The sequence below is a fragment of the Dendronephthya gigantea genome, unplaced genomic scaffold (genome assembly GCF_004324835.1).
Source record: "Dendronephthya gigantea isolate DGI-Jeju-01 unplaced genomic scaffold, DenGig_1.0 000291F, whole genome shotgun sequence".
NCBI classification, from domain to species: Eukaryota; Metazoa; Cnidaria; class Anthozoa; order Malacalcyonacea; family Nephtheidae; genus Dendronephthya; species Dendronephthya gigantea.
This window is the reverse complement of record NW_021163301.1, coordinates 136799-153976: the sequence shown is the minus strand read 5'-3', so window position 1 is coordinate 153976 and position 17178 is coordinate 136799. Positions and strand designations below refer to the sequence as shown.

At 39.3% G+C, this 17178-nt stretch overlaps 1 protein-coding gene across 1 annotated transcript; it reads right to left on the bottom strand.

Annotated features, from left to right (window-relative positions):
- Positions 1-687: 687 nt before the first annotated feature.
- On the bottom strand, positions 688-14765 carry LOC114541436 (glycine betaine transporter 1-like). The gene is made up of 3 exons (XM_028561357.1): positions 14326-14765; positions 10514-12159; positions 688-1156 (listed from the first exon to the last, which is right to left on the bottom strand). The coding sequence occupies exons 1-3, from the start codon at positions 14763-14765 to the stop codon at positions 1062-1064; spliced, it is 2181 nt and encodes a 726-aa protein (XP_028417158.1). The 3' UTR covers positions 688-1061.
- Between the last annotated feature and the right edge of the window lie 2413 nt (positions 14766-17178).

Sequence of the window (17178 nt, the reverse complement as noted above, 5' to 3'; positions counted from 1 at the left end):
CTTCGGCCAGGTTCAAAGCTTAGAAAAATCATAGTTGAAAACGCTATATGCATGTATTCCATGCATGATTTCACGAATGGTGTCCTGTATCCGTTTATGAATGCTGAACATACCAATGCGCATTGCAAAAATCATGCAATCCGCGATAATTATCGTGGACATTGCGTGTGTAGAGGAAGCCAAGATTTTGTACTGCAGAAATTAACGAATGTGTCATCAAAGGGCATAACCGTTCAGCCGATTCGGATATGCCTTTGCACAGGTTTTTTCGACCAATCAGTACAATAAGCTAAGGCAGGGAAACAAGATTTTTTTAATCTTGCACTCCCGCCTTGACATATTCACGCCACTCGCGGCTAAATGGAAACAAGGCAATTCTTCCATGATTCCAAACAGTTAAGTCAGTCGATTTGAAAAGAAATTGATTATGCAGAACATAATCAATGTATCGATATGAACGGAATGTATGAATATACCACAACCACCCCAAATATCGTGCTTCCACGCCACTTCTTGTTTGTGTAGATAAATGTTTATTTCATGTCTACATCATCTCACCCAAACCTTGGGTAGACCTGAATTTCGCCTAGATTTTCGTAGCGTAAACCATGCAAACGTTGGCCTGGGCTAAGACTGCTGTTAGCGGAGATGTCAGGGAGATTGAGATACGTAAACTCACTGACGCGATTGAGTAAAAAGGAATACTCGTTTAGGTCCATTAGCCCTGCATGTATGAAAGAATGACAACACGTACGTCACAAATGAATTTATTATAGAAAACGTCTAAGTGGTTTTTCTTGTGGACAGGGTATCCCTTAGGTTTCCTAAACTATTTCCACCCGACATGTTATGCATGGTGTTTTGGTAGCTGTGAAGGTTATATTATCCTACAATCCTATCCACGAGGTACCTAACTATACAATTTAGTGCAAAGTATATAAATTGAAATATAAATGTATTTACGTCCGATGTTGTTTAGTGCATGATATTCTACATTACTAAAGTCCCAAAATCAAAACAGATACAATTAGAAATACAAATCTCAGTGAATTGTTTATCTCTTAAACCATTTCTGGCTTTTCTTTGAATTCGCTTTTGCCATCTTTGACAATTTCTGGTGGATCAATGGACTTCATCAGGTAGCTTCCAGCTCCAGGATCATCTTTCTTACTTTTCCCCTCGATAAGCATGTGCCGATACATTTGATCCACGGCTAAGGGATAGAAAACTGATACGAGAATTGCATCTTCGATGGTGCTAGATTTTATTTCAAAATGCTCACGTATAGCGAGCCTGATTGAAGCTAGGTAGACAAAGAAAAAGATGAGAACAACCCAGCCGACATACGCCAGGCCAGGTTCAACAACTTGTAGGATTTCCAATAACACCCAGCCGTAAAATAGCGATGCCATGACAACCATATAGCGCACGGGGCTTTTCATATAAAGCATTCCTGCTGCATGGCCAGCAGGCCACCAGGGTGCCACGATCCAGATCAGAATATCCAAGACTCGTCGCCAGGATGGTTTGTCAAATACCGAAATGAGACTGGAAGAAAATGTGTTCCTGTGATGGTCGTAGTCCCCAGCCTCCATTTGCATTGTTCGCCAAAGTGACAAGCACATTAGATTGAGTATGACGGCATAGAGCAGGCCAGACGCAATGGCGACGGACTGAAGTGCATCGATTGCTTTCTCTCCGCCAGCTTTTAAGAGCGCCGTGGTACAAGCTCCTTCGGTGAACGCCCAGAAGACGCGCTGAATCACGGGAGGGTCAGGGTTTCCGTTGCTGAAAGACAATCAATTACGAGAACCACTGTCGGAACTTGTTACAAAATACAACACAGCACTGATTAGGGAAACGACTTTTAAGAATCCTCCAAGGTTGTTGCCATACTGTTGGATAACGTCGAAATACATCTGGCTGTCGGTTCGACAGGACAAGCGAAACAACCTGTTGAATGGTTCTGTTGCGTTTGTTCCTCCTAATTCTGAGGTGCAGTTTATGCCAGCGATGGCCGCATCACGTTCCATTTTCAAACCGGCTCCACCAAAAATTGTAAACCAAAGGAAAAGATACAGAATTGGCGCTGTAAGAGTGGCGTTGATAAAATTCCTCACAGTTCGACCGCGAGATATTTTTGCAATGAACATTCCAACGAAAGGCGACCATGTAATCCACCATCCCCAGTAGAACACAGTCCACTCATTCATCCAATTGGGCGCCTGCTTGTCATCCGGGGCGTTATCTAGTTGCGCAAAGGCATCCGTGTGGAATGCATATTGCACTAAATATTGGAAATAGTACCCTATGCTTTGAACATACAAATTGAGGAAAAACCAGGTGTTGTCATGAAAGAAGACGAACAGCATTAAAAATATGCCAAGTCCGAAGCAGATTTCACTAATCCGACGAATTCCGACTTTGAGACCGGAAACGACCGATATCGTAGCAAGACATGTGATGGCCCAAATGATGATTATTTGATTATTTGTTGTTTCCTCAACGCCACTGTGCATGCGATTCAAACCAGAATTCAATGTCTTAACACCAATCCCGAGGCTTGTCGCAACTCCGAACATAGTTGACACGACAGAAAATACGTCAATGATATCGCCAACAACTCCGAAAATTCTGTCACCAAGTAGAGGGTAAAAACACGATCGAATGGTCATCGGGAGACCTTTTCTATACGCTATGAAAGCCATGAGGAGTCCAACCAAGGTGTAGACAATCCATCCGTGAATTCCCCAATGAAAAAATGTAAGATTCATGGCATCTTGCGCTCTTAGGTTATCCGTGTACCTACAAGTAGATTACAATAATGTTTCATAATACCGTCTATATACTGGCCAACTTTTTAACGGATTTTGGTCAACGATTTTTCCCATCGGTAACACCAGAACCTGTTGTTCGGCATTATGGCGGCAATTGATTACATTAATTTTTCGAATCCGTACTATTCTTTGCAAACGATTAGGTTGCTCACTCGTGTGTTTTGCGATCCTCGACATTTAAGCCTAGTTCTCATACGCCTACGACAAACTGACAGTCGGTTATGGTCGGTCATCACTAAAGAATGAAATGCTGGTATTTTTTATAAATTTATTACGTCACCGACTGCCAACAATACATCGCGAAATGTCGGTGAACATGGGAATTGGGTTCAAAGCCTGGTTCTCCTGGTTCGACAGATTTCTCAAAACACAAAACAATTTAAAGAATAGTCTGTGATCACCGCGACAAGAAAAATGGCGGACTGTCAGTGAAATTTGTGCATAAACTTAGCCTCAATAAAAATCGTACGTAACCACTAAACCTTAGTGAGGTCATCGCTGTTTGATAGTTGACACCATGCCGTCATACTTCAGCAGTTTATATGGCTGCTATTCGACATCGCGTCTCCACGGTTCCACTCCATGGAATATTCCAATTTTGCAGAGTAATGAAAAATACATGCAGATGAATTCATGCGAAAATTTTGACATTTTGACGATATTATTCAAGATTGTGCACAACGTGCTTTACTACCATTATATATACAAAATAGAAAGATTTAAAGTGTGAATCGAAGTTATTCGTCAGTGAAAATCGAACGCAGGGGCTAGAGCGGGGTGTAGCGGGGACACTGCGGGGTAGCTGGAGAAAACCGGTCATTAAGGGGGTATCAATCCACGAGCTAACAGTTTATTGAAAAATGTAAATCTTATATTCCAATCCGAACTGTATTGGGTAAGTGATGCTTGGCGGTGAAGATTTGGCCAACGTTTTTATTTATATACCACCTTTATCAGTTTATCAGGTAAAAAACACCGCGAGACTAGGCAAACTGATATCATTGTAATGCTGATTTGCTCTGACGGAGTTGTCATGGCTAAGAATAAGTTTGTTATGAATCAAGCTGTTCACAAGCTACCAATAATAACCGCTTGTGTTATTATAACTATATTTTCCATGTGATTGTAATTATATGGTACAAAGAGCCACGTGTCACCATAGCAATCAAGTTAAACATCGTGCGGAGGTACCTACGTGGGGTATATTAGTTCGTTGTAGTAGTCCGTTTATAAACTTGGGTCGGCTCTATTATAGATCACTGAGAACCGAGCTGGTATAACGCTTGCAAATGTTCCAAAAATGTGCCGTAATATGGTTAACCTAACCAATCCAAACTCTGCACAATCAATTCTTGTGATGTTTCAGTTCGAATGAGATGTTTTTAATGTATGTGTGATTTATCAATGTCTAGCTAACACATATTTTCCCAGCAAATTCAGATGTTTTGTCTAGTGTCCGCAGAGAGTGCATGGGGTGGCTGATTGGGGAAGGGGGTGTACAGCAGTGTGAATGAACTTCGGGGTTACTCTTATAGAAAGATCTCTGAATCTGATAATGTTATCGCTTTCATGTATCAACTATAGCGGTTTGATTGACGTGTCATAATTAATTTTAAATTGGGAATGATGATCAGTATATCCTCTGTCCCTTTTGATGAGTGTACGGCAGGAGGGGTTGATGCATTAAGTGCACCCCCTGCATGTGTTCCCTTTCCGGCGTCCATACTTGGCTGAGTTTTTTTTTAGGTATCTTCAGTCAGTTGACTCAGTTCAGTGTTTTGCAGTACACAAAGTATTCCGTTATAAGTGCCTCATTACCGGGGCATTAATTAAGCCGCAGACACATTTGGCTGACCTATTATTGACAATTTATTGTACAATTGCAGAACATACCATCTTAGTCATTGGTATTTGAATAACTCCAAATAGCGCTTGTCTTTCAGAACTTTAACATTTAACGAATAATTATAATGGCATGGTGTCTTTTTAGTCATTTTTGCTATTTTTACACAGGGTCGATGGGATTGAAAACATATCAAACATTTCTCTCTATTTCTCATCATATCGGTATGGAAATTGAAGTTTTAATTTATCATGACGTTGTCTGTTCGCAGAGTTGGATATCTGGGTATCTTGGGTGTTTTATTTTGGGTGCACGGTGCTGTTCGTTTATTACCAGAATTTGGTATCTCCCCGAAGCTTCACTTGTATGGTGAACGGCGAATTTTCCGAATTTTGGCTATTTAATTTCCTGTCCTAACCGAGGCTGATTTATATGTCAGCAAAAAGTATAGCTAAAAAATCTATGCAACTTGTATGTACACTAATTTATTAATTTCATTACTTTACGCCGTTCACCAAAATTCGGTATTCATGTGGAGCACGGCTCAATAATTCTATGCCATATAATGTACACCGGTGTCCATATGATATCACAAGTCCAATGAAAATAACGATATTTTAAAACAAAACAAAGTTAGCATTTCAAATATGTCGCCTGTTGCGGTGAATAATAAGATACATTATGTGAACATTGAAAGGCGTAATCATTGATGGACGCGCATTGGGACCATGCACTGGAAACATTTGCTTACAGATTGATTGGCAGCTGAAATTAATAACGTGTTATTGTATATTCGCATATCGCATATACCGGGTATTTTTAACCATCCTCAGATCAAAATCTTGAAACGAAAAATCTGGTCTGTCTGATCTGGTCCGATTCGCAATACAAATTACGCTGCTGCCAAAAATACGATTAACATTCATCTGCGTATGTATATAGCCCCTCTTATTATTTGACTTTTCGCCATATTAATTTATCACAATCGCTTGCTTTAAAATCAACCTTTTATCTGCATGAATTGCATGATTATCAAGGCTAAGGGTTCGGCAGACCTATGAACGGTCGGTTGACAGTTAAATGGCGGCCCAATGAAGGACCCTGGGTACGAGGTTGGATTATTAATTGATATTTTCTTGGGATAGACTTAGACTTGGAGCTCCTGTGAGCTCAAATAAATATCATTCGAGCGTTTACCTGAAACGTAGCTACGACGCATGTTTCCGTTCACGTAACTTGGTATTGAAAATACTCCGAGCGATTACAAATGTTATTAAATCCGGACTTTTATAATATATATGTTATAAAAGTATATAGATTATATGGAAGGCTAAACGGCTTAACTAGCGGACATATGCATTTAAGGGTCCAGTTCCGTTATGCTCTAACGCATGGCTAACATCGTTTTTGAATTGCGTTATATTTATGCAACGCCGTCCGAAAATATTCCGTTAAACGTGATGAAATACATGCATGTAGAAAATCAGACACTTCTAGATTTAAAGCACAAATTTAAAGCAATGGAATACGGCATATACCTGTTCCAGATTCTGTTACCGTATTCATTTTCAGGCTGATAATGAAAAACTGGTTCAGCGACACCAAAATAGAACAATCCAATTCCAATACCAGCCGAGAACAACATGGTAAAGTACGATACGTCGCTGAATTCTGGTTCTTCGTCGTCTCTGCCGAGCTTCATGTTGCCATATTTCGAGAAATACACAATTATCAAGAAAAGGAACCACGCATCCTGTGTGATGATGTACAACCAAGTGAACTTCTCAGTGATCCAAAGTTTACCTTTTCCCATTTCATGCGAAGCACGCTCTGTATCAACAATCGACCAGATCATTAGGCCCCAAATTATGACAGCAGAAATAATAGACACCACTGGATTTAAGTTGATTTGAAATGGACCGATCTTTCTTTTGAACGTTCGACATCGCGAAATAGCTTCACTCACTCTGTTCTCACCTTCCATCTCTCGCACAAGATCCCTCGCTATGAATGTACGGCTATAGACCTGGCTAGTGACTGCAACGATTTCAACAAACTTTCATCATTATAACAACAGGAGGTGCTTCGCAATATCTCATCAACGGCTCATTACAATACCTTATGACTGTTTTAATGCGCAACCTGCTGAGATGGAACGGAATGGAAGTAGCGCAAGATAAGATGTAATATATGATTGTATTTATGTGCGATTCTCTTCTTTTGATAGATGTGAACGAGTGGATTAGTTACTGATGTTCAAATAAAAGCTATTATACATCAGAGCATTCCTAACTAATTACTCATTCACATCTATCAAAAGAGGAAAAGCGCATAAAAAATCGCAGCAAAAATTGTAAACAGACAATTAGTGATATCAGACTGGGGTGTCCGCAGCGTTCGATCGAGATCTCTTGTGTGAAACTCGATTCAGAGCCGCGCGGATCGTGAAAGAACGAGTTGTTATCATCACTGAGAATTTGATATAACCTCAAGATTTCTCTCATCAAGGTGGGAGATGACTGCCCATTTCAACACCTATGAGAGAATTGGCCACTGGTTACGGGAAAATTTCGCATCATACCGCGACAACAATACTATATAGCAAAACTTCAATCTCAATAGGAAGAGGAGCATGCAGGGGCATAGGGGCCTGCAGCGTGCAGGTGAAGCATGATCTCAATTGAAGATATAAAGAAATGCATTTGTTAATTATTAATATAAAAGCTTTAGGAATGGCACCATCAAATTACAGAGAAAACACAACTGCCGACGATCTGCAAACACTCTGACTCTCATATGTGTCAGTACAGACGTACTCTTTTGTTTTCGATACTATTTGATACCATTTTGATACTATTTTCAGTATTTTGATACATAAACCTATATATTCAGTTTGATACTATTGTACTATTTTTGATAACACTATACTGAATTTTGATACCATTATAAAAGTAATTAATTAGTTTGTAAAATTTCATATAATCCAAATTGTATTCAGTGACCTTCAACAAATTTCACTACAAACCTGTTTCTCTTACAAGCATGTTATAATTAGCTATAATTTGATCGTTATAGTTAAGTGAAAATACGTGCTTCGAAACACAATAGGGGGTAGGTGAAAACAAAGTATTGTGATGCTTGTTTAATAAGAAAACAAACGGCTTTGTAGACCGAAATTAGCCAGACAGGCAAATTAATTTGATTTCAGCTAACTTTGGTGCCGTTCATATAATTTTGATATAGAGGCATTGTACGATATATTTAACAGAAAGCCCGACACTGCATGGTTCAAGCGGGCGACGTAATAGTAGAAAAGCGACAGTACAGTCAGTGGCCATGGATTGGGGCATGGCGGTTTCCCGCTAGTGGTCACCAGTGAACTCTATATATATGGAAGGCTCGCTCTAGTGCATTGCGTAATCAAAAAGTGAAGCCAAACATGGCGGATCATGAAGGCTGCTTGGGTGCCGAACCAGCATGCACGAGCTGTTAAAATTTAAAATGGCGGCAACGTGTAGGAGTTGAACTCGGTCAGTTTTGTAAACACAACACAAATATACGGCATAGGTTACCTCTCTAGAAAGAATAACATTGCTATGTAAGGTTGTAACAAATTGTATCTATTCATTTTTAAAAACTTCGTAATTTTAAAATTATGTAACGTCCGAAATGTTAGCTTTTTTATTTTTCGTCATAGTTTTAAAATTCGTGTTTTTAATTTCCACGCGCGGTTTGCGCATTTTATTCTTCGTGGAGGACTGGTTCGGTACCCAAGCAGCCTTCATGATCCGCCATGTTTGGCTTCACACTATGAACTGGAGCGAGCCTTCCATATATATAGAGTTCACTGGTGGTCACCGCACAGCGTCAGCCTCGTACCCAGGCGCTTTTTGGAAGAATCGCTCTATAGAAAGAATTCTACTTAGCTCCAATACCAAAAGTCGAATCATGTATTGAACTGGATGAAATAAGACCGATAGCTCTTACTAGTGCAATTTTAAAAATACAAGAGTCATATGTTGTGTTCCAGGTGGTGTTCCAGGTTCGTCAGCGATCTTTGCACTCGTTCACCTTGTTCATAAATGGAGTCAAGCTTTAGAGCTGCCAAGAATTGTCTTCCTCGATTTCCGCAAAGCTTTCGACATAATTGATCATCAATGTATTACTGGATAACTCTTGCAAAATACAGCCTCGTACCAAGGCGCTTTAATAGTAAAAAATAATGTTGCATTCAGTTATATATTGCACAGAGGTCAGCTGAAAAAAAACGCTTATTTCTTTTCAGCTGACCTCTATACAGTACCTGAATGCAACGTGACAAGGTTTGGTAGTGAAATTTCTACATGCTGTACGGTTGATTAGCGTTATCGTTCATATTAATGATTTGCAAACGGTGATTAAAGATGATCGGAACACCGGTACTAATGATAATGATGAAGATCTTACTTTATTTATGGACGAAATTATTAACATCGGAAATTATTAACGTCAGCAACCATGTCAGGCGGGATCGCAAGTTGGCAGTGCATATGATAATGTTAGAAAATTCATGGTTTTTGCTTCTACTCAAAGCAAAGAAATGCGGTTAGACTTTTGTAAGAATAAGACGGTCATCCCGGCACTTACATTTAATGATATAACTTTGGAAAAGGTCTCTTCATTAAAATTACTTGGTTCATGGGTGAAAGAAAATTTAAGGTGGGACACAAATACTAAATAACAAGGAAGGCATCAAAAAAACTTTTTCTATTAAAGGTTAAAACCTTTAATACGGCAAATAAATACGGCAAAATATATATACGGCAAAGAAATACGGCAAGGACATTAAAGATATGAAAAGATTTTACATTTCAGCCATCAGGCCCACACTCGAATATGGGGCGCAAGGTTGGCACGGGGGACTTACTAAAGCACAAAGTAGTCGTATCGAAAAAATACAGGAAAAACCCTGGAGCCGGATAATTTACTCCGAAAAGAACTATGAAAGGACATTGCTGAAAGCTTCGGGGTCGTCGAATTGCGATGTGCATTGATCTTATTGCTAACTGAATGCGTAATCCTCAAAACAAGTTGCATCATCTTCCAAATAAACTTTGCCAGACACGGCAAAGAGACACAAGGCAGAATGGTGAATTGTTTTATAATTACTATTGGAAAACTGAACGTTTCAGGAACAGCCCAATTGTTTCCTCAATTGATTTTTAATAATACTCTTAATATATGATATACACATTTTTAATATTTCTCTTAATACCTCTCTTAATATATGGTATATGAACTTTTTAATACTTTTCTTCATATATGATATACTAATTGACTAACGCCGTTTCAATTTTGAAATACAAAAAACCGTTACAAACCGGAAGCCAGGATTTCTAGGATTGCGTAAAATAGAGATGCGCGCACATCTTAGCCACAGATCTCTATATTACGCTGAATGCAGCCTTTACGTTTTCAAATAAAGCGCCAGGGTACGAGGCTGACACAACGTTTTTCTCTTTCCTGGCAGCGAAACTCGCCGTGATTAAGAATTACGCTTATTCTGTCGTTGTAATTCTATCGGTTGCCAACGAAAATCCGCACACTTTTGAGTTCGTATACATGATATGCATACAAATGATCAAAGATATACATGTGTCCAAGATTGCAAACGGCGTATATCAGTTCATTTAAATGTTTCTTAATAAACTACTCAGTAACTATATCTTTAAAATAGGCAAAACATATTTCAATTTTATTGCTAAATGCCCTTAAACAGTTTCTAGCTTTTGTTGACACTCGTCGTTTTTTTCATTTATGAAAACTTCTGGTAGATCAACGGATCCTGTTCCAGGATCATCTTTCTTACTTTTCCCCTCGATAAGCATGTGCCGATACATTTGATCCACGGCTAAGGGGTAGAAAACTGATACGAGAATTGCATCTTCGATGGTGCTAGATTTTATTTCAAAATGCTCACGTATAGCAAGCCTGATTGAAGCTAGGTAGACAAAGAAAAAGATGAGAACAACCCAGCCGACATACGCCAGGCCAGGTTCAACAACTTGTAGGATTTCCAATAACACCCAGCCGTAAAATAGCGATGCCATGACAACCATATAGCGCACGGGGCTTTTCATATAAAGCATTCCTGCTGCATGGCCAGCAGGCCACCAGGGTGCCACGATCCAGATCAGAATATCCAAGATTCGTCGCCAGGATGGTTTGTCAAATACCGAAATGAGACTGGAAGAAAATGTGTTCCTGTGGTGGTCGTAGTCCCCAGCCTCCATTTGCATTGTTCGCCAAAGTGACAAGCACATTAGATTGAGTAACGGGAGCAGGCCAAGTGCAATGGCGAATGACTGAAGAGCATCGATCGCTTTCGTTCCACCTGCTTTCAATAGCGTCGTGGTACAAGCTCCTTCGGTGAACGCCCAGAAGACGCGCTGAATCACGGGCGGATTAGGGTTTCCGTTTGCTGTAAGACAATCAATTACGAGCGAGCCACTGTCGGAACTTGTTACAAAATACAACACAGCACTGATTAGGGAAACGACTTTTAAGAATCCTCCAAGGTTTTTGCCATACTGTTGGATAACGTCAAAATACATTTGGCTTTCGGTTCGACAGGACAAGCGAAACAACCTGTTGAGTGGTTCTGTTGCGTTTGTTCCTCCTAATTCCGAGCTGCAGTTTATGCCAGCGATGGCCGCATCACGTTCCATTTTCAAACCGGCTCCACCAAAAATGGTAAACCAAATGAATATATAAAGGATTGGTGCTGTAAGAGTGGCGTTGATAAAATTCCTCACAGTTCGACCGCGAGATATTTTTGCAATGAACATTCCAACGAAAGGCGACCATGTAATCCACCATCCCCAGGAGAAAACTGTCCAATCAGCCATCCAATTAGGCGCCTGCTTCCCATCCGGGGCATTAGCAAGTTGCGCAAAGGCATCCGTGTGGAATGCATATTGCACTAAATATTGGAAATAGTACCCTATGCTTTGAACATACAAATTGAGGAAAAACCAGGTGTTGTCATGAAAGAAGACGAACAGCATTAGAAATATGCCAAGTCCAAAGCAAACCTCACTAAGTCGACGAATTCCGACTTTGAGACCGGAAACGACCGAAATCGTAGCAAGACACGTGACGGCCCAAATGATGATTATTTGATTATTTGTTGTTTCCTCAACGCCACTGTGCATGCGATTCAAACCAGAATTCAATGTTAAGACACCAATCCCGAGGCTTGTCGCAATACCGAACATGGTTGACACGACAGAAATTATGTCAATGATATCGCCAACAACTCCGAAAATTCTATCGCCAAGTAGAGGGTAAAAACACGATCGAATGGTCATCGGGAGACCTTTTCTATACGCTATGAAAGCCATGAGGAGTCCAACCAAGGTGTAGACAATCCATCCGTGAATTCCCCAATGAAAAAATGTGATATTTATGGCATCTTGAGCTCTCTGGTTATCCGTGTACCTACAAGTAGATTACAATAGATTATCATGGTATTTTGGCATGGTATTTTGAATATTAATTCTGTGTGTTCTGTGCTCATAGGTCCTTTCACATTACCTGGAACGTTAACCTCGTGACACTTGTAACATGATAAGTTGACATGCACAATTTTAACGTTATAATTTACTGTCCTCTGCCAGAGATTTTGGTGCGTCTGACTGAGTGCGTCGTGAGTGGGTGGATATCAGATCTCACCGATTTATGTCATCGTTCCGAATCGATCGGTTTCAATGTTCCCGTATTGACAACACAATCGTTTGTGTTTTCTAAAGTTTTTACGTGTGGAGTGTGCACGCTATATAAGCGTAACCGCAGGCTCAACAAAATGTTTGCAGATACAAATAGTGGTTTCGAATATCCCCTGTATGCCTAAATACCTCCGGCTTTTCTGCGTTTGTCTGATGTTTTTTGACATTTTAACCCTGCAAGATCCGGTCTGGGTCTTGTTTCTTTTGTTGATTGGAAACGGGAATTTCAAAGACGAAGTGAAAATGGCAAATAAATGGCGTGGCACATCACATTACAAAATAAAGATTCATTGCGTAAATAGAAAAGTTTGACAAATACACAACCAAACTTTAAATCTATATTTCGATTCAAATCTGAATTATCTTCAGGAGATAAGATATCTTGTAAAATCTTATCTTCTGAGAAAATATTTGATTTACGCAATGAATATATTCGGAATAACCTTTATTTTTTTACTTGCTGAAATTATCAGCTAAAAAACGGCTACATTACATTACATCTCAGTTAATAGATAATACATGGTTTATAGACTATAAAATAAAAGTGCAATACAACTCATTAACTATGTTATTGTCTGGGTTTATGCAAAAAATGGTTCCTTTCTCGTCACGTGTCAGTCGTGTCTATTGTATTTTAGCCAAACGTACCAATGGCATTCGTCTTGCTAAGCTTCTCAGCCTTGACTTGAAAAATATGTTAATTGTAAGATTGTTATTAGTTTATCTGTGCAAAATACAATAGAAATGTGATGAGAAAGGAATAATTTTTTACATAAATCTACCTCAAAATAATTAATGAGTTGTATTGTAGTTTTATGTTGTCTTCAAACCATGTATATTCTATTAACCGTGATTACATTAAGCAAGTCTTGAATTCAGTCTATTTTTGGTGGAATGTATGCGAACGCGAGGGCTGATGAATGATGAATGATGAATCATGAAGCAGTGGATTAACACGGGGCCTCCAGCGGTCGCGTCTCATCATTGCATGTGTATATTTATCAATACTTGTCTACAGGTAATTAAGTCAAAATAAACATGTCATGGTACATGGTAGTGTTCTGTGCCCATAGTTACTTTCACAGTACCTGTAAACGGTTAATCTCGTGGCACTTTTAACATGCCAAGTTGACATGCACAACTTTAACGTGATAATTTACTGTCCTCTACCAATTATTTTGGATAACTCATGGTATCCTTGGGCTAGTTGTTAAATGTTAGGTTACCGCTAACATTGGCCTTGGGTTAAATTTTAGTTTAATTTTAGAAAATATTCATGAAAAAATATATATTTAACCCTATAAGTGGCTTTTGAACAACCGGTCCCTGGGTGTTTTATTCGAGGTGCGGTATCTGCATGGTCTCTATTGCTCGTATCTGGCATCTTATATAATTTATATCAACATAGATTCAGAAAACCACTTAGTTAATAACGTCACGCGAGAACGCAGTGATTCTAGAAAATATTTATAGTTAGTCGGACATTCCGCATGTCTTATGTCTGATAATTTCATGATAAGACGATATTACTAAGTCACTATTCTTCTATCAATTTGTGTCGCAATCTTAGTTCCACAGTACAATGCTACGGTACATAACATTACGAACCAAATCTACGAGTAATATTTCTGTCCTCTTCCAATTTAGCTGTTTTTGGTAAACAAAGTCAGAGCCGTATATATCAACAAATTATAACTGGATTCTCAACACTAACGACTAATGGTTCCGGCATATTAATTCCGCATCGTAGATTTGGTGCACCCTGAACGTGTTTATTTGGTTTTATAACCAAGGCGTAATGAAATACATAAATGCATGAAGAAAATGGGAAATTTGGCACAGCGTCAACGTACAGACAAAGCAAAGGAATACGGCATACCTGTTCCAGAATCTGTTTCCGTATTCCTCCCCAGGATGATAATGAAAAAGTGGTTCAGCGACACCATAATAGAACAATCCAATTCCAATACCAGCCGAGAACAACATGGTAAAGTACGATACGTCGCTGAATTCTGGTTCTTCGTCGTCTCTGCCGAGCTTCATGTTGCCATATTTTGAGAAATACACAATTATCAAGAAAAGGAGCCACGCATCCTGTGTGATGATATAGAACCAAGTGAACGTTTCAGAGATCCAAGCTTTCCCTTTCCCCATTTCACGCGAAGCACGTTCTGTATCAACAATCGACCAGATCATTAGGCCCCAAATTATGACAGCAGAAATAATCGACACCACCGGATTTAAGTTGATTTGAAATGGACCGATCTTTCTTTTGAACGTTCGACACCGCGAAATGGCTTCATTCACTCTGTTCTCCATCTCTCGCACAAAATCCCTCGCTATGAATGTACACCTAGTTAGTGCATCCAAGAGTGCCGCATTAACCCCATTGGTTGAAGCATCTTATACGCCGCGGACTCCGTTGTACGCCGCGGACTCCGTTGAGGGGCCTGTGGCCGACAAGGCCGACAAAATTCACGTTGGGGAGGCCCGAAAAACGCTCAAAAAATAAAACAAGCAAAACCTCTAATGAGTAACAAACACTGAGGAAGTAGATAGAGCATTTTAACCTTTGATTTTATAGAGTTCTGAATTGCGGTGGGGAAATAAGAGGTCAGCACTGAAAATACGCCACGGGTCACTTAAAACGTTGTGCCTGCCCTTCTTAACGATTTTAATAGGGCTAAGGATAAACAACAGAAGGTCTTCACAATATCTCGTCAACGCCTCGTTGCATTGCCTTGTAATTGTTGTAATGCACAACCTGTTGAGACCTGAGATGCATGGGACTCAATGGGTGTAACGAATAATTCGGTATAAACGAAAGATAAGTATAGACTGCATGGCGTTGCCCAATGAAAGGTATAGTACGCGCAATAAGAAACTAGAGGTATCTGCAGCGTTTCTGGCAAAATCCCTTGTGTGGAACTCAGTTCAAAAAGCGGAAAAAAATTACCGCATCATAAAAAGAGTAGGGGGAATTTGATAGCACCGTAAGTGGATGTTATCCAAAGAATGTATGATGTCCATTGAGTGGATTGACCGTTATAAAAATCAGTCTGTTGTATAGATATCGCCGTAGAAATGCAACCAATGAGTTTTACAAATAACACAATCGTTTAGCGGGGGCTGCAGTCGATATATATATATATTTTTTTTTTTTTCTCTTCATCACCAAACACAATAAAATTGTTGTGCTGTATACAGCTGTTTTGCTTCAGTCTTGGAAATAACATATATAGAATGCGTACTTATCACGAATAAGTGTCCCCTTATCACAGAGGAGCACTCGCGAGGAGTGAGAAATTATCAAAAAAAAACTCTCATTCAAAACTTAAATTTTGGGTAAAGGCATATTTTACAATTAATTATTAGCGTACAGAGGGAAAGATGCCAAACCCGGCTTTCGTGGCTTTTCGTGTTTTTTACAACCGTGTGTTTAGCTACTTAAATTGTTACTTGGCTTGAACTTGCACTTATAGTTTTAATTTCTCCCATGACCTTGCTTTGATATTTTATGTAACTTCGTATAAAGATGCTACGATAAATGGTTAAAAACCTTTTTGCCTTTCTACGAAAAACATATCACTATATGTATAGATTTTTAACAGGTTTCCACGTAAAAACGAGCGATTTCTGCAAAAATAGTTGAAGCCGTGGGAAGAGATATTACTAAAAACATCATTTAGCGTACCTCAATACCAGAGGCAGGGGGGATCAAGTGTTAATTTAGTACTCCACACTCTAAAAGTTATGCCTTGTCTTTGACTTTGTGTAGGTAATTTTCATTTTTCACATGCACAATCACTGCGTTATAATGTCGACGGCGAAGCATACAGGATTCCAGTTTTTCCTTAAAAAAAGATTGATCGAAAGCTAGGAACAGCTATCAGACTCCATCAGTCAGTCATGAAACAATGTAGTCATAATCAATTAATGCTCCGTGCGTGACAAAAACAAAAACAAAAACAAGCTTTTCTCTCAAACTCGCTCGTCGCGACCGCGCACAAAAAACTCCTCGCTGGAGTCTGAAACGAGGAAAAATGCCCTTATAAATCCGCCATCTTTGGAGACGGTAGAGGTATCAGTCAGGTATCACTTATCAGTACGCATTCTATGTCTATTCTTTCTATGGCTTCAGTTTACGAGGGCGCATCAGCATAGTGAAGCCCGTGATAACTTTTATTTCAAAATCTATATAAATAACCAAACGCAACCCAAAGAATTGTCTGCCCCAAACATCTACTTTTTATAGGAACGCAATCAGCGGTTGTTCAAGCGAAGCGCCGAAGGCAAAGTAACGGTGGAATACAGCAGACTTTAATAAGTTGAAAAAGTCTTTTGAACTTTCAATCTTTCAACGTCAAACGACATGCGATCATCGAGCTCATCGCAGTTTAATTTCACCCACAATTAAGAAACTCTAAACGAACTGACCTTATACATGCATATATAGGCCTCGCTATAGCACTATATGAACGAACTTAATATATACATTCACCCGGCACATACTAGAAAAATGTCCGACAAACTTGCTTCTCTGTACACAAACATGTTATAACTATAAGCATTCTAATTTCTAATGACTCAAGTTTCCTATTCTAATCGAAATAATTCGTGTGATCAATCGGTTGTTGGCAACGCGGTCTTGTTTTCAAGTAATTGAATCGTATGTTACATACACTTATCTGATGATAGCGACTTCCATATATAGGACGATATGTGATTTGTA

Excerpts from the sequence above, each read along its gene's own strand:
- LOC114541436 (XM_028561357.1), bottom strand. The coding sequence starts at position 14,765 with ATGGAGAACAGAGTGAATGAAGCCATTTCGCGGTGTCGAACGTTCAAA. Across the intron at positions 12,160-14,325 it reads GGAAACAGATTCTGGAACAG|GTACACGGATAACCAGAGAG; the intron begins GTATGCCGTATT and ends ATCTACTTGTAG. Across the intron at positions 1,157-10,513 it reads GAAAAGTAAGAAAGATGATC|CTGGAGCTGGAAGCTACCTG; the intron begins CTGGAACAGGAT and ends AGAAAGATGATC.